Source organism: Eleutherodactylus coqui, chromosome 13 (assembly GCF_035609145.1).
Source record: "Eleutherodactylus coqui strain aEleCoq1 chromosome 13, aEleCoq1.hap1, whole genome shotgun sequence".
Lineage (NCBI taxonomy): Eukaryota > Metazoa > Chordata > Amphibia > Anura > Eleutherodactylidae > Eleutherodactylus > Eleutherodactylus coqui.
This window is the reverse complement of record NC_089849.1, coordinates 91,447,197-91,466,034: the sequence shown is the minus strand read 5'-3', so window position 1 is coordinate 91,466,034 and position 18,838 is coordinate 91,447,197. Positions and strand designations below refer to the sequence as shown.

At 41.1% G+C, this 18,838-nt stretch overlaps 2 protein-coding genes across 3 annotated transcripts in view; one reads left to right on the top strand and one right to left on the bottom strand.

The window, feature by feature from the left end:
- ARHGAP44 (Rho GTPase activating protein 44) overlaps window positions 1-16,323 on the top strand; it is a 160,247-nt gene extending 143,924 nt beyond the window's left edge. The window contains exons 18-21 of one of the 2 annotated variants that reach the window (XM_066588131.1): window positions 2,320-2,751; window positions 6,465-6,598; window positions 6,745-7,092; window positions 13,396-16,323. In XM_066588131.1, coding sequence (XP_066444228.1) covers window positions 2,320-2,751; window positions 6,465-6,598; window positions 6,745-7,092; window positions 13,396-13,538 — 1,057 coding nt within the window. In that variant the 3' untranslated portion in view covers window positions 13,539-16,323. The remainder of the gene's footprint in view (window positions 1-2,319; window positions 2,752-6,464; window positions 6,599-6,744; window positions 7,093-13,395) is intronic. The other variant, XM_066588132.1, reaches the window with a different exon arrangement.
- Window positions 16,324-16,744: 421 nt separating this feature from the next.
- The window catches only part of LOC136588003 (testis-expressed protein 47-like), a 45,528-nt gene continuing 43,434 nt past the window's right edge, over window positions 16,745-18,838 (bottom strand). Inside the window, exon 7 of the mRNA XM_066586875.1 lies at window positions 16,745-17,365. Coding sequence (XP_066442972.1) covers window positions 17,310-17,365 — 56 coding nt within the window. The 3' untranslated portion in view covers window positions 16,745-17,309. The remainder of the gene's footprint in view (window positions 17,366-18,838) is intronic.

The window sequence follows — 18,838 nt, the reverse complement described above, 5'->3', positions numbered from 1 at the left end:
TAGCTAAAATACTATAGAAAATCAGACACTGCATGAAATGGCAAACTCATTCAAGCAACAAGACATACAGTGCCTGCAAAAGTTTTCCTCCCGCCTTGGTGTTTACACATCATGTCTACTACTTTGGATCACAGAGAAAGCATTTCAGCACCTTCAAACAATAATTAAGACAAAAAGCACAAAGAATTTTAATGTACATATGTATTCATTTATGAAGGTCAATACTTTGTGGCACCGCCTTTTATTACAAGTCTCCTGGGAATGTCTCGAGTAGACGCCAGGATTTTTGCCCATTCTTCCAGGCAAAACCGCTCTGACTCCTTTAACTTATTTGGGTTGTGTTGGTGTGCAGCAGTCTTCAAGTCATGTCACAGATTCGCAATTGAATTGAGGTTTTGGATGAGCCATTCCAAGACATTTAACCCCTTAACCCTGATCGCGGCTATTAATCTTTTAAATGCCACTGCCAGTTCTGACAGCAGCATTTAAATCGCTCAAACAAAGTTCGGGGGTCATGAACAGCCTCCTTGTGAGGTGCCATTCAATCGCCATGGCAACCTGGGGCCACAACATTAGAATTGAACTTTTTTGATCACCCCTATCTCTAAGAAAATATATAGTAAAAAGCAATCAAAAAGTTGTATGTACTCCCAAAATGGTACCAAAAGAAAATATAGGATGACACACACACACACACAAAATGAGCCCTCAAACAACTAATTTGATGGAAAAATAAGAAAAATTATGGTGGTCAGATGATGGCTTCAGAAAAAATGTTTTTTTTCCAAAGATGATGTTTCTTAGATGTAGTACAGCTAAAAAATACATACATAAATTGTGTATTGTCATAATCATACTGACACACAGAATAACGATGTCATGCCATTTTTGCCACAGTATGTACACTGTAAAAAAAGACCCCACCCCCACCCCAAAGATGGCAGAATTGCTTTTTTTTCCCATTTATCTCCATTTAGTAATTTTTTTAAGTTTTTCAGTACATTATATGGTACATTACATAGTACCAGTGAAAAATACAAATCATTCTGCAAAAAACAAGCCCTCAGACCGCTACATTGATGGATAAATAAGGGTTAACATTTTTTGGAAATGGGGAGGAAAAACTGAAAATGGGGAAAAAAGGGAGGTCCTTAAAAGGTTGAAGGTTTCCTCTCAAACTGCTCCAGTATACCATAGGTTAAAATATGGATACATTTGTATTACTTTGATTTGTGGGCTGGCACACACCCTCATGCAACTTTAACCTAATAGTGACTGCCTGTTGTAAATCTATAGCAGGCAGTCGCAGGTGGAGAATAGAGCCAAGCTACATACCCAGCAGTACTACTAGCTGTTTGAAGCAACTGACCTCCACGTGTAGTGGCCGCAATTAGGCCCAGCTCTGATCGTCACCCATTAACTATTTGAATGCTGAGTAAAATGCAGCATGACCACAGGAAGCCAAGGGGTACAGGTGGCAGTCCAGATCCTGTGACAGGTTTTAATAGACTAATTTTGAAGCGTACAATATACTGCGATACAGAAGTATTTCAGTATATTGTACAAACAGTCAAGTGATTGCAAACTCAAAAAAAACCATAACAATAAGTGCAATAGGTTTTTTTCAAAAATATCTAAAAAAAATAGTTATAAAAACCCTCCCTTTGTCATTTTTTATATAAAAATATAATTGGTATTGCCGCATTTGTAAAAGTCTGAACTATTAAAATATTCACACATTTTTGTTTGGCATTGCACCTCTGGAAGTGATAGATTATACATATAAAGTATTTACAAAACATTTTATGTAGATTTATACTGTGTGAATTGGTAGTACGATTTAATACAATATACACTTTTTTTTAGTAATTCATCTTTTTCTTTATAATGTCATCTATTAACCGCACTGAATATCAAGCATCGCTCAAAATTAGCGAAAAATAGTTTTGAACATAAAAAGAACCCCTCATTTGTGCCGTGTCTGTATTTGTGTTGTCTGGAAAGTGAATTGCATGTCTTGTTCTTGACTTTGTTCCATTCCAGTCATATCTGCGTTTGTAATTGTTGACCGTCTGTGCTTTGTTCTGTCACTGACCGCACACAACCTCTCTTACCTGCAGAGCGAATGGCTTTTCTTGCAGATTTTTATCATTTTCTCACCATCCAATGCGTTTCGCACTTCATTACCACTTTTTGCTCTCTTGTTGGGTTCTTCCATGTACAAATATTTTTGCTCTTGTCTTCTGTTTCTATTTTTTTTAATTATTTTGTTGTTCCTGTGTTCCTTTACCTCCACCCCTCCCCCTCCATCGAGTACAGCGGAGATGAGATTTCGCCCCAGTGGTCGGATACCTGTTACAACTATCCTTCCCCTGAAGAAGACAGATCCCTCTCGTACCCAAGTTCACAGCACCCTACCCTCCATCCTCACCCTCCAAAAGCTCCACCATCTGCCAGGCCTGATGCCACTTCTACCTTTCGGTGGTCTGGGTACAGCCAAACTTTGCCTCCTTCCCCTCCAAAGCTTGACATAAACTCAAACCCAAAACCTTGCTTTTTACACCTCACTAAGCAAAGCTCCCTCACTGAACCTCACGCTTCTGAGCCTAATGTTTCACCCCTCTACATCAAAACCCCACTCGTCCTAACCAAACCTGACCCATCTGGTACCCCTAACCTTCCTACTATGTCAGCCTCACCCCCATGGCTCAGCTGTTCCTGCGCTCGAGACAAGGGAACCAAGCTGACTAGGTAATTCAATACAGGTTTGATATGTCATTGTACAAACTTCCTCTCCATGACAAAGGATGTTTTATTGAAAGACCTGTTTTCAGAAAAACATAATATACGTTTTTACCAGGTAATCATTAAAACAGCTGAGATAAGTTCAGCAGTTTTTCAGTAGCCTTATTTTAAATCTGCAGAAATCCGCTTAAGGGCCTTGTGAAGCTTAAAATATCCATCAAGTATGAAGAAAATAAATTTCTTTGCTGAGGCAACAAAATGACTCAACGGCATAAGTTAATTCCGTAAAGATGATTGCCAACCTCTTGTTGTGAAATACACTCTTTGTGAAAAAAGCCCCTAGAAGAAGTTGTCATTTTGCTGCAAAACTCGGCATGCAGCTCCATCTCAGACAGATATGCAAATGATTGGAGTTGTGGTGATTAGATGAACGGTATTGCTACCTGGGGCCCTAAGAGTGGTTCCCCCCCTTGGCTTATAAAAGGCTCTCGGAGGCTCCTTGTGTGTAGTGACCTCTTCTTCCACTTGTAGAGCTTGTTGACCACTAGACGCCTCTATGACCCAGAGAAGAGATTTCACCCAGTTACCAGAGTCCTAGAGGGGCGAATTATTAGACTGTGAGAAGCTGGATGGTCATTTAGATGACTTGCCTGCTACTTGGGCTATTCGGACCAGACTGTTAGGAGGTGTTGGGACCAGTGAATGTGGATGTAGAGAGGATCATTTGATCGTCTGACAAGCTTGAGCAGCTCCAACTGTTTTTCATTGTTCGCTATCCAAAGCAGGTGGCACCATCGTTATAGGCTCCTGTGTCTGGCAGAACCATTTCCAGGAGTTTGGCTGAAGGATATTTGGTCTCACGGCTCCCATTACATGTACTGCCTTTGACACCCACGTCGTCTCTGATGGCATTGCTGTCATGAATGACAAAACTGGACTGCTACGAATCCAGGTTTAGTTTGGGACAACGGCTGTGTTCGTGTCTAGAGACCTCAGGGTGAGCGCCTCAATCCTGCCTTTGCTGTGGAGCAGCACACTGCCCCTGCTGGTCTGGTGATGGTCTGGGGGGGCCATCGCATATGACAGTCGGTCACCCCTAGTAGTGGTACGAGGGACAATGACAGCTCAGCGGTATGTTCAGGACATCCTGCAGCCACATGTGTTCCTCTCATGGCAGCTTCCAAGAGGCATTTTCCAGCATGATAATGATCAACCACACACACAAGAGGGTCACAGGAATGTCCCCACAACATTGTCACACTTTCATGGTCACCAGATTTATCACCAGTAAAACATGTATGGGACCATCTGGGATGCCAATTTTAACAGCCTATGAATTTGCATGATCTAGAGGTTCGCTTACAGCAAATGTGAAGCGATATACCACAGAACACCATATGGAACCTGTATGCCTCCATGCCCATCCGAATCACATCTTGCATCCAAGCTAGAGGATGTTCATCATGGTACTAGAGCCTCTGTCTGTCCGTATCACATCTTGTATCCAAGCTAGAGGTAGATCACTTACTTATAGCAACGTTACAATCACACATAGAAAGTGTCATTCGATTCTGACAACTCCTTCTAGGGAAGGGATTATTTTTTGCAATGAGTGTATAAAAAGAGGGAAACAAATTCTCAAAAATTAGCAGTTGAGCAATGTAGCAATACAAACTTGTCATGAGAGTTATGGAGTCTTCAGTCTGTCAATGGATTCCATTGCAGGAAACCTTTTGAGGCCATAAATGTTAAGGTTTCTTAGTCTTAAAAAGAGAATCTATGGAATTCTATGTCATTCTGTGTATTTAGAATGCCTCCCCCCATTATAGACCTTCATCAATTAATCAGAACAAAGAACAGCCAAAAAAGTGTCCCTCTCCCTGGAGGACTCAATGTTTTACACAGAGATCCCATTTAGTTCAATGTGCACTGCGCACTTCCCTATTTGACCTGTGATGGTGCTAGAGAGGATTCATGCACTTGTTGCCTAGTTTGCCTGTAGGTTCCAGCAGCAGGACTACTTGTGTTCAGGGGTTTTTTAGGATAACAAAAAAAAGAATGCAAAAAGTGGACAGCGCTATTTAGTGCAGTGTTTCCCAACTCCAGTCCTCATGGAGCCCTAACAAGTAATGTTTTCTGGATTTCCTCAGTATTGCACAGGCGATGTAATTATTGTCGGTGCCTCAGACATTGCCACAGGTGTTCTTACTATAGGTAAAGATAAAGTCCCCTGGTGCAAGCATGACTGACTCCTTGGGTAATGTCACATCGTGAGGTGGTTTGCCATTGCCTTCCCCAATCAGCTTTTTACCCCCCAGCAAGCTGGGTACTCAGTTTACCGACTTCAGAAGGATGGAGTCAACCTTGAGCTGGCTAACTGAACCACACGGAGATTGAACTTGTAACAGGCAGTACGTGAGCGAGAGCTTAGAACCGCATTTCTGCTGCCTTAACACTGCGCCACACGAGGCTCATCTCTATAGGAGATCCTGAAAACATCACCTGTTGGGGTGCCTTGAGCAGTGGAGTTGGGAAACACTGATTAATGGGTATCATTGCTCCTTCTAGTTTAGCTTTCATAGACCATAGTAGATAGAAACATAGAAGTCCTATGGCAGAAATAGACCACATGGTCTTCAATACAAGTCTGCCCTTGTATTCATATTTTATTTTTCTCTTAGGATAGATATATATGTTATCCCAGGCATGCCTGATTTTCCAATCACATCTGCTGGAAGTTTGTTCCAAGCACCTACCACTCTTTCCGTAAAATATTTCCTAACATTGCTTCTGATCTTTCCCCCAACTAATTTCAGATGTTCTAATCTAAAGGGGGAGTAAATGAATAATGACCTGATTATAGATTAAAAAATGAGATTCCTGGCCTCTTCGGCGAGGTTGTTTACAGTGAGAAGGGAAGTAGGGTTTGTCTAGGAAAATCATTTTTGTCACGGGTTGTCTTGCGATAACACGAGAACCTCTATTTTCGATTATCTGCTATTGAAAGGAGCAGAATTTTACCATTTTGAAATTGATACTAGAACATCTTAAAGATGCCATATTAAGCATAGAAGTAAAAGGCACACTTTCACCTTTTTAAACCTCACATAAGAGGCCAGTCAAAGGCTGCAAATGCCACTTTTATACCCTTCCCTTTGTGAGCATTCTACAGCTGTGACAGTAAAAAGTTAGTCTTGTTCCTTATGGCTCCGAGTGGGCCTTCTACTCTTGACCTACACTCAACAGAGCCATTTAGAAGGTATCATTGTTACCAACAATATAGTTTAGGGCATTTTCATTGTGCCATATCAAAGCTTGAGAGTCCCTTGTTTAAAGAGAATGGTCAAATGCAAACAAAGGTGAAGGGTTCTTGAATATCATTTGTTTGTTAGACCTCAATGGTGGAACTGTAGACTTGAACTTTGAAGACCCTTTTTCTAAAATCATTGTGGTACTGGAGGTTGTTTTCATCTGCCAGAAACATCCATTCTGATTTGGAAATAATGTGAAATATAAGACATTTCAGGTAACTTTAGATCTCGAGGACAAAAATATATACTTTTTTATTTACTAAAAATCCAGTTAAATCTGGTATTTGTAGAATAACTGTCAGAAGTTGAGATGTCTTTAAAAACTCACTTGATCATATAATAAAAATACCAGCATTCGGTCTAATTCTAAGTATGTCTTTTTACGAAGTTTGCGATTTTATTTTGCAGTACATTGAAAGGGAAGGAGCTTTCTCCTGTATCTGGGCCAAAGGGAAGTCCTAGCACTGGTCATATGGTGTCTGCAGGCGGAATGGGTCTGAACCAGCTATCAACAGATCAGAGTCCTCATTCTCTTAGGAAAGGTACATTTGGGATACAGCTTGGTAGATAGCAGCAGAGGGTAACTTAAGATGGTCCTCTACATACCACACTATATAGACCCAATGCAACGATGCCATTGTGAATAGACAATGTTGACCTTCTATAACATCTTTTTTTCTATCCATAGTGTCTAAGAAACTAGCACCTGTTCCACCCAAAATCACGTACACTCAGACAGGGTCTGTGTCAGATCAGTCAACGGGGCAGCCTTCTCCTGTGAGTCTTTCTCCAACCCCACCTAGCACTCCTTCACCCTATGGACTCAGCTATCAAGGTTCTCTCGCTTTGACGCCAAGCCTGGCGTCTCCTCCTCCAGTGACCAGCACTTTAACAAAATCCCGTCCTACTCCTAAGCCAAGACAGAGACCCTCACTTCCCCCTCCACAGCCTCCCACCAGTCAGTCTGCTTCCAGCCCTCAGTCTTCAGAGAACAGTATTTTAGATGGCCTGTCGCCTGGAGATAGTGTGTCTACAGGTAAGTAGTCCTCGTTGGCATGCGTGTCTCCCAGAGATAGATAAATAACACATATATATTAAAGAAAACACAAAAAAAAATTCACAATGCAATAATTGTTTTATATTTAAGGGAGAAAATAAACTGCCAACTTCTAACAATTTTATAAAAATAAATGCCCATTTTTTCTCACTGTTCATCTCCCATCAACAAATATCACTAAGCGTTTTGTTTTTGTTTTTTTTGTTTTCTTTTTATGTTGTGTTCCCTCTGTCTCCCCTCGTTCTCCCTTCCCTTTTCCTCGCAGCCGTTTGACGTGAGTGGCGCTGTGTTGGATATGTGTGAGGGGGAATCTCCTGGTAAGCTGGAGCTCCAACCGTTTCACACTCACTTTGACCATATGCTACCAGTAGTCTTGAGCAACCAAAATGTAACTATTGAACAAACCCATTTTGTCATTATGTCCTCTTTATCACATGCACAGTTCATCATATTTCCAGATTTTTAACTGCCTCAAATATTAAAGAAACTCCAAATTTTAGACGATTTCACGGTTAAAATTTTCATATAATGTAAGTTACATCGTGTTTCATTAGTTAAAACTAAATTCAGAACCTCAGTAGACACTCAGATGACTCTCACGACCCAACACATTAGATGAGTCAGCTGGACCCACTGACTATCTAATGTATATGGGGGTGTCCCAACTCTCCCCTTGTGCAGATTTTAAAGTGGTGGTAGGGGAAATAAGTATTTGGCAGAAGAATGGGGTAGTCATGAAAATTGGTTGTTGGCCAACAGTTATCTAAAGTGTATAGCCAGCCACCTTAAGGCTTCTTTCACCCCAAGTGTATTTTTAAACGTCTGTAATATGGATTTGCAATACAGACGTATTACAGATGAAATTACATCAGTATGTGATCAGTATTTCACCTGTGTTTGCATGTGTATTGCATCAATATTTTCTTTCAATGGTATTTTTTTACTGGGCAAAAGGATCTCTCCCATGATCTGTTTATACCCAGCACTGCGACGGTAACAAGAGGGCATCTGCTACGTCTAGAAGAAAGCAGGTTTCATCGCCAACACAGAAAAGTGTTTTTTACTGTAAGAGCAGTGAGACTGTGGAACTCTCTGCCTGAGGATGTGGTGATGGCAAAATCCATAGAGGAGTTTAAAAGGGGACTTGATGTCTTTCTAGAGGGGAAGGATATTACAGGATATAAATCTTAGGTTAATGGTTAATCCGGGTATACAGGCAAGTAGGAACTATTAGGGGTTGATCCAGGGATTAGTCTGATTGCCATTAGGGCAGTGGTGGCGAACCTGCGGCACGCAGAGCCCTTCCCTACTGGCACGCGCCCCATCGGCCGCTCACCACTTGTGAATACCAGCAGGGGCCGCGGCTCCCCTGCCGGCATTCACAAACGGCACTGCTAGCCGCGCTGATCCCGGCACACACTGACTTCACTGTGCAGCTGGAATCCCCCTCCCCCCTGCCCCGACGTCTCCTACTACTTGGTTTCGCCGGGAGGGGGGAGGCATCCAGCAGCGTGTGTGTCAGAGTGTGTGCGGGAGCATATTAACACTTTCTTCCCCACTTCTGCAGCAATCAGCAATTCCCAGCAACCTGATTGGTTGTTTGGGTTGGCTGATTTACTAAACAACCAATCAGGTTGCTGGGAATTACCTATTGAGGCAGAAGTGGGGAAGAAAAAGTTAATATGCATGCCGGACCATCGCTGACCAGAAGAGGAGCTGAGCTTCCAGGAGGAGGAGGTAAGTATGTGGGTCTCGGGAGGGGCACTGTGGGGTGTCACTACTGCACTGGGGGGCCGCTGGGGGGTGTCACTACTGCACTTGGGGGCCGCTGGGGGGTGTCACTACTGCATTGGGGGGGTGTCCCTAATACACTGGGGGGGGTCACTATTATCGCTGGGGGACACTATTACCACTGGGGCCGCTATGGGGTGGGGGTCACTATCACCGCTGGAGCCGCTGTGGGGTGGGGGGTCACTATCACTGCTGGGGCCGCTGTGGGGGTCACTATTACCGCTGGGGCCGCTGTGATGTGGGGGTCACTATTATCGCTGGGGGGTTGGGGGTCATTATTACTGCTGGGTGGGGGGGTCACTATTATCGCTGGGGGGTGGGGGTCACTATTACCGCTGGGGCTGCTGTGTGGTGGGGGTCACTATTATCGCTGAGGGGTGTCACTATTACCGCTGGGGCCGCTGTGGGGCGGGGGTCACTATTACCGCTGGGGCCGCTGTGGGGCGGGGGTCACTATTACCGCTGGGGCCGCTGTGGGGCGGGGGTCACTATTAACCGTGGGGCTGCTGGGAGGGTGTCACTATTATCGCTGGGGGGTGGGGGGCACTATTACTGCTGGGGCTGCTGTGTGGTGATGGTCAATATTATCGCTGAGGGGGTGTTACTATTACCGCTGGGGCCGCTGTGGTGCGGGGGTCACTATTACCGCTGGGGCCGCTGTGGGGCGGGGGTCACTATTACCGCTGGGGCCGCTGTGGGGCGGGGGTCACCATTACCGCTGGGCCGCTATGGGGCGGGGGTCACTATTTACCGTGGGGCTGCTGGGGGGGGGGTGTCACTATTATCGCTGGGGGGTGGGGGGCACTATTATCGCTGGGGCCGCTGTGGGGTGTCACTATTACCACTGGGGTATGTTTACAGGTAGCAGAAATGGGCGGGGCTCTTTCAAAATAGTCAGGGTGCAGATTTTGCCTACTTTTTGGATGCGGAAATGCTACAGAATTTTCCACAGAAATTTCCGCTGAGGACATTCTGCAGTATTTCCACATCCAAAAAGTAGTCAAAATCTGCACCCTGTCTATTTTGAAAGAGCCCTGTTCTTTTTAGAACGACGATGATACAATCATACGTCGTGATAAGCCCCGCCCCCTGACGTGTTGGCACTTTGTGGTAAATAGGTGGGTTTTAGGTTGCAGTTTGGGCACTCGGTCTCTAAAAGGTTTGCCATCACTGCATTAGGGAGTCGGGAAGGAATTTTCCCCCAAATGGGCTAATTGGCTCCTGCCTCTTGGGGTTTTTTGCCTTCCTCTGGATCAACAACATAGGAGGATAAACAGGCTGGACTAGATGGACATTGTCTTCATTCGGCCTTACATACTATGTTACTATGTAAAAATGGATCCATCTCTAGAGACTTCACTGCGTTTTAAACACACATGCATAGTTTATATGCCCATTTAATTAGAGTAATAAAGTAACGCTAGCTCTGTATAAAGCTGCATTCCCACGAACGTATGTCGGCTTGGTTTTCACACCGAGCCGATATACGTCCTCCTCATCTGCAGGGGGGGGGGGGATGGAAGAGCCAGAAGCAGGAACTGAGCTCCCGCCCACTCTCTGCCTCCTCTCCGCCCCTCTGCACTATTTGCAATGAAAGGAGGTGGGAAGGGGCGGGGCTAAGTTCCAAGAATTAGCCCCGCCCCCACCCCGACTCTCCCCATTGCAAATAGTGCAGAGGGGCGGAGAGGAGGCAGAGAGGGGGCGGGAGCTCAGTTCCTGCTCCTGGCTCTTCCATCCTTCCCCCCCCCCACCCCTGCAGATGAGGAGGACGTATATCGGCTCGGCGTGAAAACTGAGCCGATATACGTTTGTGGGAATGCAGCCTTATGGATATAAAAATACGAATGGAACACGTGTGAAAAAAATGTGTACGTCTGAAATTGGGCTTGCTCACATTTGATTGTAGAGTGAAGCTCAACTGAAGTCCACTTACATACAATAGCGACCTTTAGGATTCTGCAAGCACTTGTGGGTGTGAATTGACTATAGGACATGACTCAAGTTTAGTGAAGAAAAAATTGTTGCACTATAAATCTCAAGAATTACCTACTAATAGAGTTACCAAACAAAATAAATATCTACAAAAATTGGCAAAGAGCTCCCAGGTTTTGTAGAAGGTACTGTATTTAAGTATAATCACTATCTCGAAATCCTGCAAGTATTTAATAGGTCTGCATTGCTTGTGTTAGAGGGCATTTTACAGCTGCAAAAATCCTAGCTAGCCCCCTCTAATTGGATTTGGTTGCCCATCACTGCTACATTGTTGCCTATTTCCCGTCTTTGGACCAATGCTTCTACACATAGCTGTCACAAAGAGAGTCCCAATGTTAATATTTATGGGTTGTTGTTTTTTTATTTAAGACTTTTTGAAAATGAACATGCTGACCATCACTATAAGTTCACTATCATACATGGCAGCCCTTCACAGAGTGGCATGCTCATTTTCAAGACAGTTTGCCAAAGATGGTCCTCTATGTTAAATTTTGCGTATAATTTTCTTGGGGGAATGCACATTTATGTGAAGATGAGACGGACCCCTGACGGCTATATGTACAACCCCAGCACTAACTCTCCCGTTGGCAGCAGCCTTCGCATGAGTCTGCAAGCCAAAAACTGCATGGCTTGGTTTCTCTTAACACTTGACAAAAAAGTCCACCAATGCTAGGACTCTATTGGGATGATTTGTAACATTCTACCCCTTGTTTCCAGATGTTTTGGTCATTCCGTTGCTTGTTGAAGGCTTTGTCTAGTTAGCAGTGTCGGTGAGACAGATGTCTGAGTCTTTTTGGCGTGTTGTAATATAAATTTTGATTATTTTGTGGTGTCTGTGGTATAAACACGTATTAGCAGGGCTGAATGTAGAGTTCATAGAATTCATCAGGAACGTTTCAGCAGATCCATCTCCAAACCCAAATTTATCAAGTCTCAAGGTTTCTTAAAGGGTTATCCAGATTCAGAAAAAGATGACTACTTTCATCCAAAAACAGTGCCGCACCTGATCACAGATTGTGTTTGATATTGTGGCTCAGTTGCATTCTCTTCAGTGGAACTCAGACGAAATACCAAACACAATCTGTAGACAGGTGTGACACAGTATTTGGCCAAAGGCAGCCATGTTTTTTGCTAAATTTGGACAATCCCTTTTAATAGAAAGGGAATAGATGCTTGGTATCTTTACAAAGCTGGTACACAATCTGACCTTACGTAAAGGACATTTCAATATATGTCATTTGAAAATATCACCATTAAGTATATCTCTATTTCTTTTCAAAAATCCACATTTTCTTTAACTGCTAGCCTGTCCCACATAATTTAAACCTTCTAATGAAGTAGTCCCAATGGCATTTGCCCATTCATTTATGTGCCTTGTTTGATGGCACTGTGCCTTTCAATAACTGGAAATTATCAGTTCACCAGAAGGAGAAAACCGAATGAAGCACTGCTTCTGCATTTTGACATTCACCAAAGAAACCCATTATGTCATCGATGACATCACAGGAATTTCCTGTGGTATAAGGGGCTAGAAGGAATGAAAAAATGATCTGTGTCTTCACTGCGTATTCTTGTCAAACAGGTCATGTGGTCTCTACTTCTGTGAACCGTAATATTGTAAAAATAACACATATAACAAAAAAGAGGAAAAATATGTAAAACATACGCTCTGTTCCAAACCCACACGCACCAGCATGAGACAAAAATAACTCAAATTTGAACCAAAAGAAACCCTTTGTGTCCCGCAAAACAAATACAGTATTTGGGTAGACTGAAGTTAGAGGGAACCTGCTATGGTGCTCACAGGCCAAGTTCCAAATAGTCCAGAGATGTAATTTTTATACTCACTTGGCTCCCCATTCCTGTACTGTCAACTATGGAACTTGGTGCTTTCGCACAGCTGTAGAGATGAGCTAGCTGGTGCCATCTGCCATGGGTAACACTGCAGTATGAAAACTATACTGTGTGAGTATGAAAACTGCCTTTCTGGACTCCTTGAAACCAGGCCTATAGGCACCATAACTTAGTGTACAATGCTATTAGATGGAGACAGGTTCTCTTTAAAAAAAAAAAAGACACTTGAATTGCAATATTTGAAATTTTTTTTTTTTCTACATAGTTTTTAATGTGCCGTTTTTGGCACAATTTTTAAAAAAACAAAATCGTTCAAAATGGCTGCAGAAACTTCAACAAAAAAACAAAAGTATGAATACAATCTTGGATAAGTACATCAAGGATAAACTAGCAAAGTAATAGGGAAATTATACGTATTTCGAAAAGACACATTAGGTTAGGGATAAAGAAATATGTCCCCAATATGCTGGACATGTCAACTCTAAATAATGGCCACTTAACTTTAGGGTTGATGTAATGCTGTATCCATTGTAACCATGCAAAAAGATTCAACATTTCAATACAAAATCTATGCATCTAAGCCGAAATTCAGCAGCTGGCTAAAAAAAATATACTAATGCATAACATTCCCTTATTGCTTTCCAGATATCATCCATTTTGACATTCCATCTATTCTCATCGAAATTGATACTGCCTTGCAACGTGATGCCATGAAACAGGAACAGCAGAGGCGCGCTGCCGAAGGCAGGACGGAATCGGATGAGGAATCTGAAAGCACGGTCCTCTGACGCTATGCTCAATGTGTGCCCAACATGATCAACAGCCAAACTTGTGCCAATCTGTAAATGAGCCCCGGTCTGCTGTTAACAGGGGGTGCCTTTGTCAGAGGATATATTTTCCTTTTTTGTAGGCCTTAGCGCCTTAGGGCTTTAGATATTAATTTTCTGGAAAATATTTTAAAAGAAGTCAATTTATTTTAAATGTCCTTTTGAAACCCTAGTACATATATGATACCCTTGGATCTTCTGAGCAGGGGTTAATATCCACAGTTTTTGTTTTTTTTATAAATCGTGGCCAATCCCTTACTGGTCCTTGTAGACTGAAAATAATATTTTCCTAATAAATGCTGCAGCTTAAGGCTGTAATTTTTATTGCCTTGTCTATGTACCATGTGAAGAGTGATTTTTATTTTTTTAGTTGAGATATTTTTGGCTATCCAGGTTTTTTTGTTGCATAAACATAACATTTCCCCAAAAAATCAGTAACTCCTATGAATACCACTAGAGTAGACAGCAATTTAAAATTTCAAAAAGAATATTATTTGTGCTTTCCATTACCGAAAATGCACTCAAAAATATAAGCCAAATTGAAAACTTCAATCCCCATGGAATTAGTTTTCAAAATTTCAAGTTGCTAATTTGGACAGAGTTTAAAAGAATTTATTTTTAACATTTTGAAATATAGTTTGAGTTTTCAAACACATTGATGGAGGCAATGGAGTCTTGTTAATTTTATAAGGGTGTCCAATTTTGGTCATCTGGTACTTATTTTCAAATGTGTCATGTTCAAAAATTATTTTTTTTAATTGTTCTCCATTTGTGGGAAAAATCCAAAAAATTGAAAGATTTTTTTAAAATTGAATTATCCAATTTGGCTGAATATTTGTGGGAAAAATCCAAAAAGTTCAGGGATTTATTTTTTAATTGAATTATCCAATTTGGCTGAATATTTGTGGGAAAAATCCAAAAAATTCAGGGATTTATTGAATTTAATTATCCAATTTTGAAAAAGCCTAAAAAATGTATTACCATTTTTAATCTCAATTTCTCAGTTCATTAGTGGAGTCAATAATAGTGCCAAATTATTTATTTAATAGAAATTACTATAATTTTAAAAAGAGAATCTGAATGCAATCAGATTTTAAGTAACTAGCCATCCTAACAATGTCTTTACTTTATTTATTTTAATTGCCAGACTATTTTTATTTTCTTTAAATCAGTTTTAATTGTACTTGATTAGAAATTTCCTTAACCACCATAATACATTTTTTTCGTTGTTTTTACCCATTTCACAATAGGATAACTTTTTCATTACCTTTCAAACTGCATTTGTTTTATTTGTGAAAAAAATATGCTGCCTGTACATTTTAAATGACAGATTACTTAAAATATATATTTAAAAGGGTTGCCCAGAATTTTAAAAAAAATCTCCGCTTTTTTCTAAAAAAAAAACAGCCACATTCCTGTCCAGGGGCATTCCTGACCGTATTGCGGCTCAGCCGCATTTGTTTCAAACCATGGCTGCTGTTTTTTAGAAGAAAACTGTTGCATTTTTCTAATCCTGGACAAGCCCTTTAATATAAAGATTAGGATCTATGTCATATTGTGAAGTTTGTATTGACTGTTGATGGGATTAGTTGGAAAAAAAAATATTTTCTAAAAAATACAATATATAGATATCTAAGGAGAAATTGCTATATGATTTTTTTGCTTGTGTATGTGTGAATGTATGAGGTAAGTTGTTCATGATCTATTATAGGAGAGAGGAAACTAAGCATATAGCGTTGAATAATGTATATATGTATTTGTTATCTATATAAGATTCTAATGTATAATTGTAAAGAAAGAAAAAATACTGCTCAATCGGGCGTATTTTCCAGAAATCTTTGTAAATAATAGAAAGAGTTAATTGTCCCTTCTCTCATCTCCAATTTTATATATATTTTTCCTGTCACACTAAAATGTTTACATTTGATCTCAAGCCGTGGTTGAACAATATATAGAAAACCCTATGCGTTTATTTATTTTTTTATGTTAACGAACAAACTTATAAAAGGTGACTCTGAACATATTGTAAAATTTGTTCAAATTTGAACAAATACATTTTTGGAGTAAATCAAATGAATTTCAAATTGTGAATTCCTCTACAATGTTCCCTCCTTAAGTGGCCATAGTGCGATCCTCAACCTGGACTTATTGGATGACTAAATAAAAATTAGTGTAGATTTTTTTTTTTTTTTTTTCCCCCATCCTCAAAAATGTGGACTGTGGACGATATTCTTGTGGAATCTGTGAAGACTTGGAAAAAATAAAAAAAGGGCACTATGGTTACATTAAAACAAGAGAAATCTCCAAAAATTGTGTGAATTTTGAAGCCTCGAGCAATCATTTTTTCCTTTTTCCAAATAAAATCTTTTACTACCCTGTATGTGTTACCTATGGAGGTTCTTATGCACAATTTTCACCCTAGTGGCACCATGTTGACCTGTGTAAAATCGTATTGTTGTACAGAACTACCAACCATGTATGTAACACGTCAATGGAACACCCAAGACTCATAATTATGCACTGCTGAAAATATGACGTCAACTTTTAGTATTTCAGCGTGTTCTGTCTTAAGGATTTCACTTGGTGCAATGCCCTCTGTGTTGTGTCTGAATATGTGATAATCCTGCCAATTACTATATTGTATTCATGCGTACACATCTGTGGTAACACCAACAGGCCCTAAATCATAGCTTTTTCCCCAAGAGCCAGTGCTCTAAAGTTGTCTTTTTTTATATATAAAAGAAAATAAAAATAAATATGTATAAAATAAAACAAGTTTCATGATGTGGTTACTTTTTCACTTTTTATATAGTATAGGGGTACGGAGCAAGAATCTACATACTTATCTTATAAATAAGATCCACTCACCAATTACACACACAGGAAACATTCTACAGTGCGTTTACTTTAATGCATCTATCGTCTTATTTTTAACAAAAAAACATAACATTTTTACTAAAAAACATAACATTTTTACCAAATTTTTTAAAAACTTTTAGCTTACAAATTTTTCCCACACCGGTTGTTATATTTTTCTTTTTTGTTTTTCCTCATTTATTTGTCACAATATAGGAGTTCAGCATTTCCAAGGACAGAGGTTTCTGCATGGCCTTAGGCCGGCTGTCCACGGGCGATGCGGTATCCTGCCGCGGGAGCCACCCCCCCCCCCCCTCCCCGGGAGCAGGAGCCACCCCCGAATCTCCGCCGGTCAGCCCTATCTAATATATAGGCTGACTGCGGAGAATTGGGGCAGTTCGCAGCATGCTGAAAATTTCCCGCAGTGAGCGGAGAATCGCAATGCTTCTCCGCTAGTGGACAGGTGCCGGCGCTTTCCATAGCAATGAAGCGTCAGCCGGCATGATTTGCCGGTGGTTTACCACCGGCGAATACACTGCCGTGGACAGGGGGCCTAAAAGTACACTGGATGGCCCTTCTGAAAATGACCTGATATGGACAGATACCAAAGTCGTCCCATTTACCCAATTAGATAATCTTTTGGATGGTTCAAAAATGTTAGCAGAATTGGTAGAATGTGATCAAACATGCATGAAACTGCTTCGTTTTGTGTGGTGATCCGATAACAAGTGAGAAGAAAAATTAAACCAATTTTTTAGTAAAGATTAAAAAAAATTCATCTAAGTGAAGTTTTTTTGTTTCACAAGTTATAGCACTGCTACATTCACCATCCTCTGTATATACTACCCTAGCTCTGCTCTAGGAGCGGTCTTATCATTAAAGGGATCTGGTCTTTACAGGTGTTAAATGAACATGGGTCGGCCAAACACGATCTGTAAGGAAAAAAAAAAACAATATAAAAACAAGTAATGTTCTTACGATCCTTGTCTTCATAAGATGCCCTACAATTGTACATTATACTTGCCAAGCAGAAGCAATTCAAATATATGATTAGTTCGGTGCAGAATTGTTTTATAACTGCAATTATAGTCATAGGTTTTTTTTTGTATTTTTGTTTGTGTAATTTTTTGGTTAATTTACAATTTTGGTTTTTTTTTTTTAAACTTTGAAATGTTGAGATAACGATGTCACTACAGGAAGTCTGCTGTCTGCTACACAGGCTTTGGTGAGTTGGACTAGTCCCATAGCCATAGGCCGAGATATTTTTTATATATATACTTTTCTTTTGCTTTAAAATATGTGTGGAATGTAAAGTATATTGAAAAGTGTCTCTTTCTTTACAGTTGAGAAATTAAATGTTTAGGGATCTAGGAATGTCTAGCTAGCAAAAAAGAAGGCTGAGAGGAGACTTAATAGCTGTCTACAAATATCTGAAGGGCTGTCACAGTGCAGAGGGATCAGCCCTATTCTTATCTGCACAAGGAAAGACTAGAAGCAATGGGATGAAACTGAAAGGGAGGAGACGCAGATTAGGTATTAGACAGTGAGGGGGATCAATGAGTGGAACAAGTTGCCAAAGGAGGTGGTGAGTTCTCCTTCAATGGAAGTCTTCAAACAAAGGCTGGACAACTATCTGTCTGGGATGATTTAGTGATCCTGCACTGAGCAGGGGGTCGGACCCGATGACCCTGGAGGTCCCTTCCAACTCTACCGTTCTATGATTCTATGAGTATTAAAAATTGGGAAATTGTTTATATATTTATTTACATAGAAAAGAAAGTTAATGAGTGTTTTTTGCAGGTTTTAGAGGCGTGATTAATAGAATGCTTGAAGCAGAGCCTACCTAACCAAAAGATGTGACCCTAATAACTATATGAATATATTGGCAGCTGCCACATGCAGTAGCAGGGTTGCCAACCATCTGATTGTGAGTAGGAAGGGGGACTTGGCACAGGAAGAGACGCTGCGGATTATGTCATGCTCCAGTTCTCTCTCCAGCAGCTGCAGTGTGCTCAACCAATCCCAGCAGCCTGGAGGATTGCCTCTTTTTTAGCAGACACTGGAGGAAACATTTCATACAGCACACATAAGGTGACCGATGGCTTCCCTGTTACCCACAGGGGGCAGTTGATTTTAAGCAGCATATGTTCATGATGTTGGGCAGATCACTGGCTATAGAGCAGTTCTTCTAATTCCATCCTTCACATTCCTGCACCCCCGAAAGGACTACTGCTGAGCGCACTTTCCCCCGCCGATAGGAGGAGACAGCACAACACCCTGGATGTACATTTAGTAGTTTTCGTACAGGAGGATCCCATGTCTTTGCTATTAGTCTGTCTCCTGTCGGGAAGGGGCACTCAGCAATAGTCTGTCCCAGGCTCCAGAGATGTGAAGGATGGAAGAAG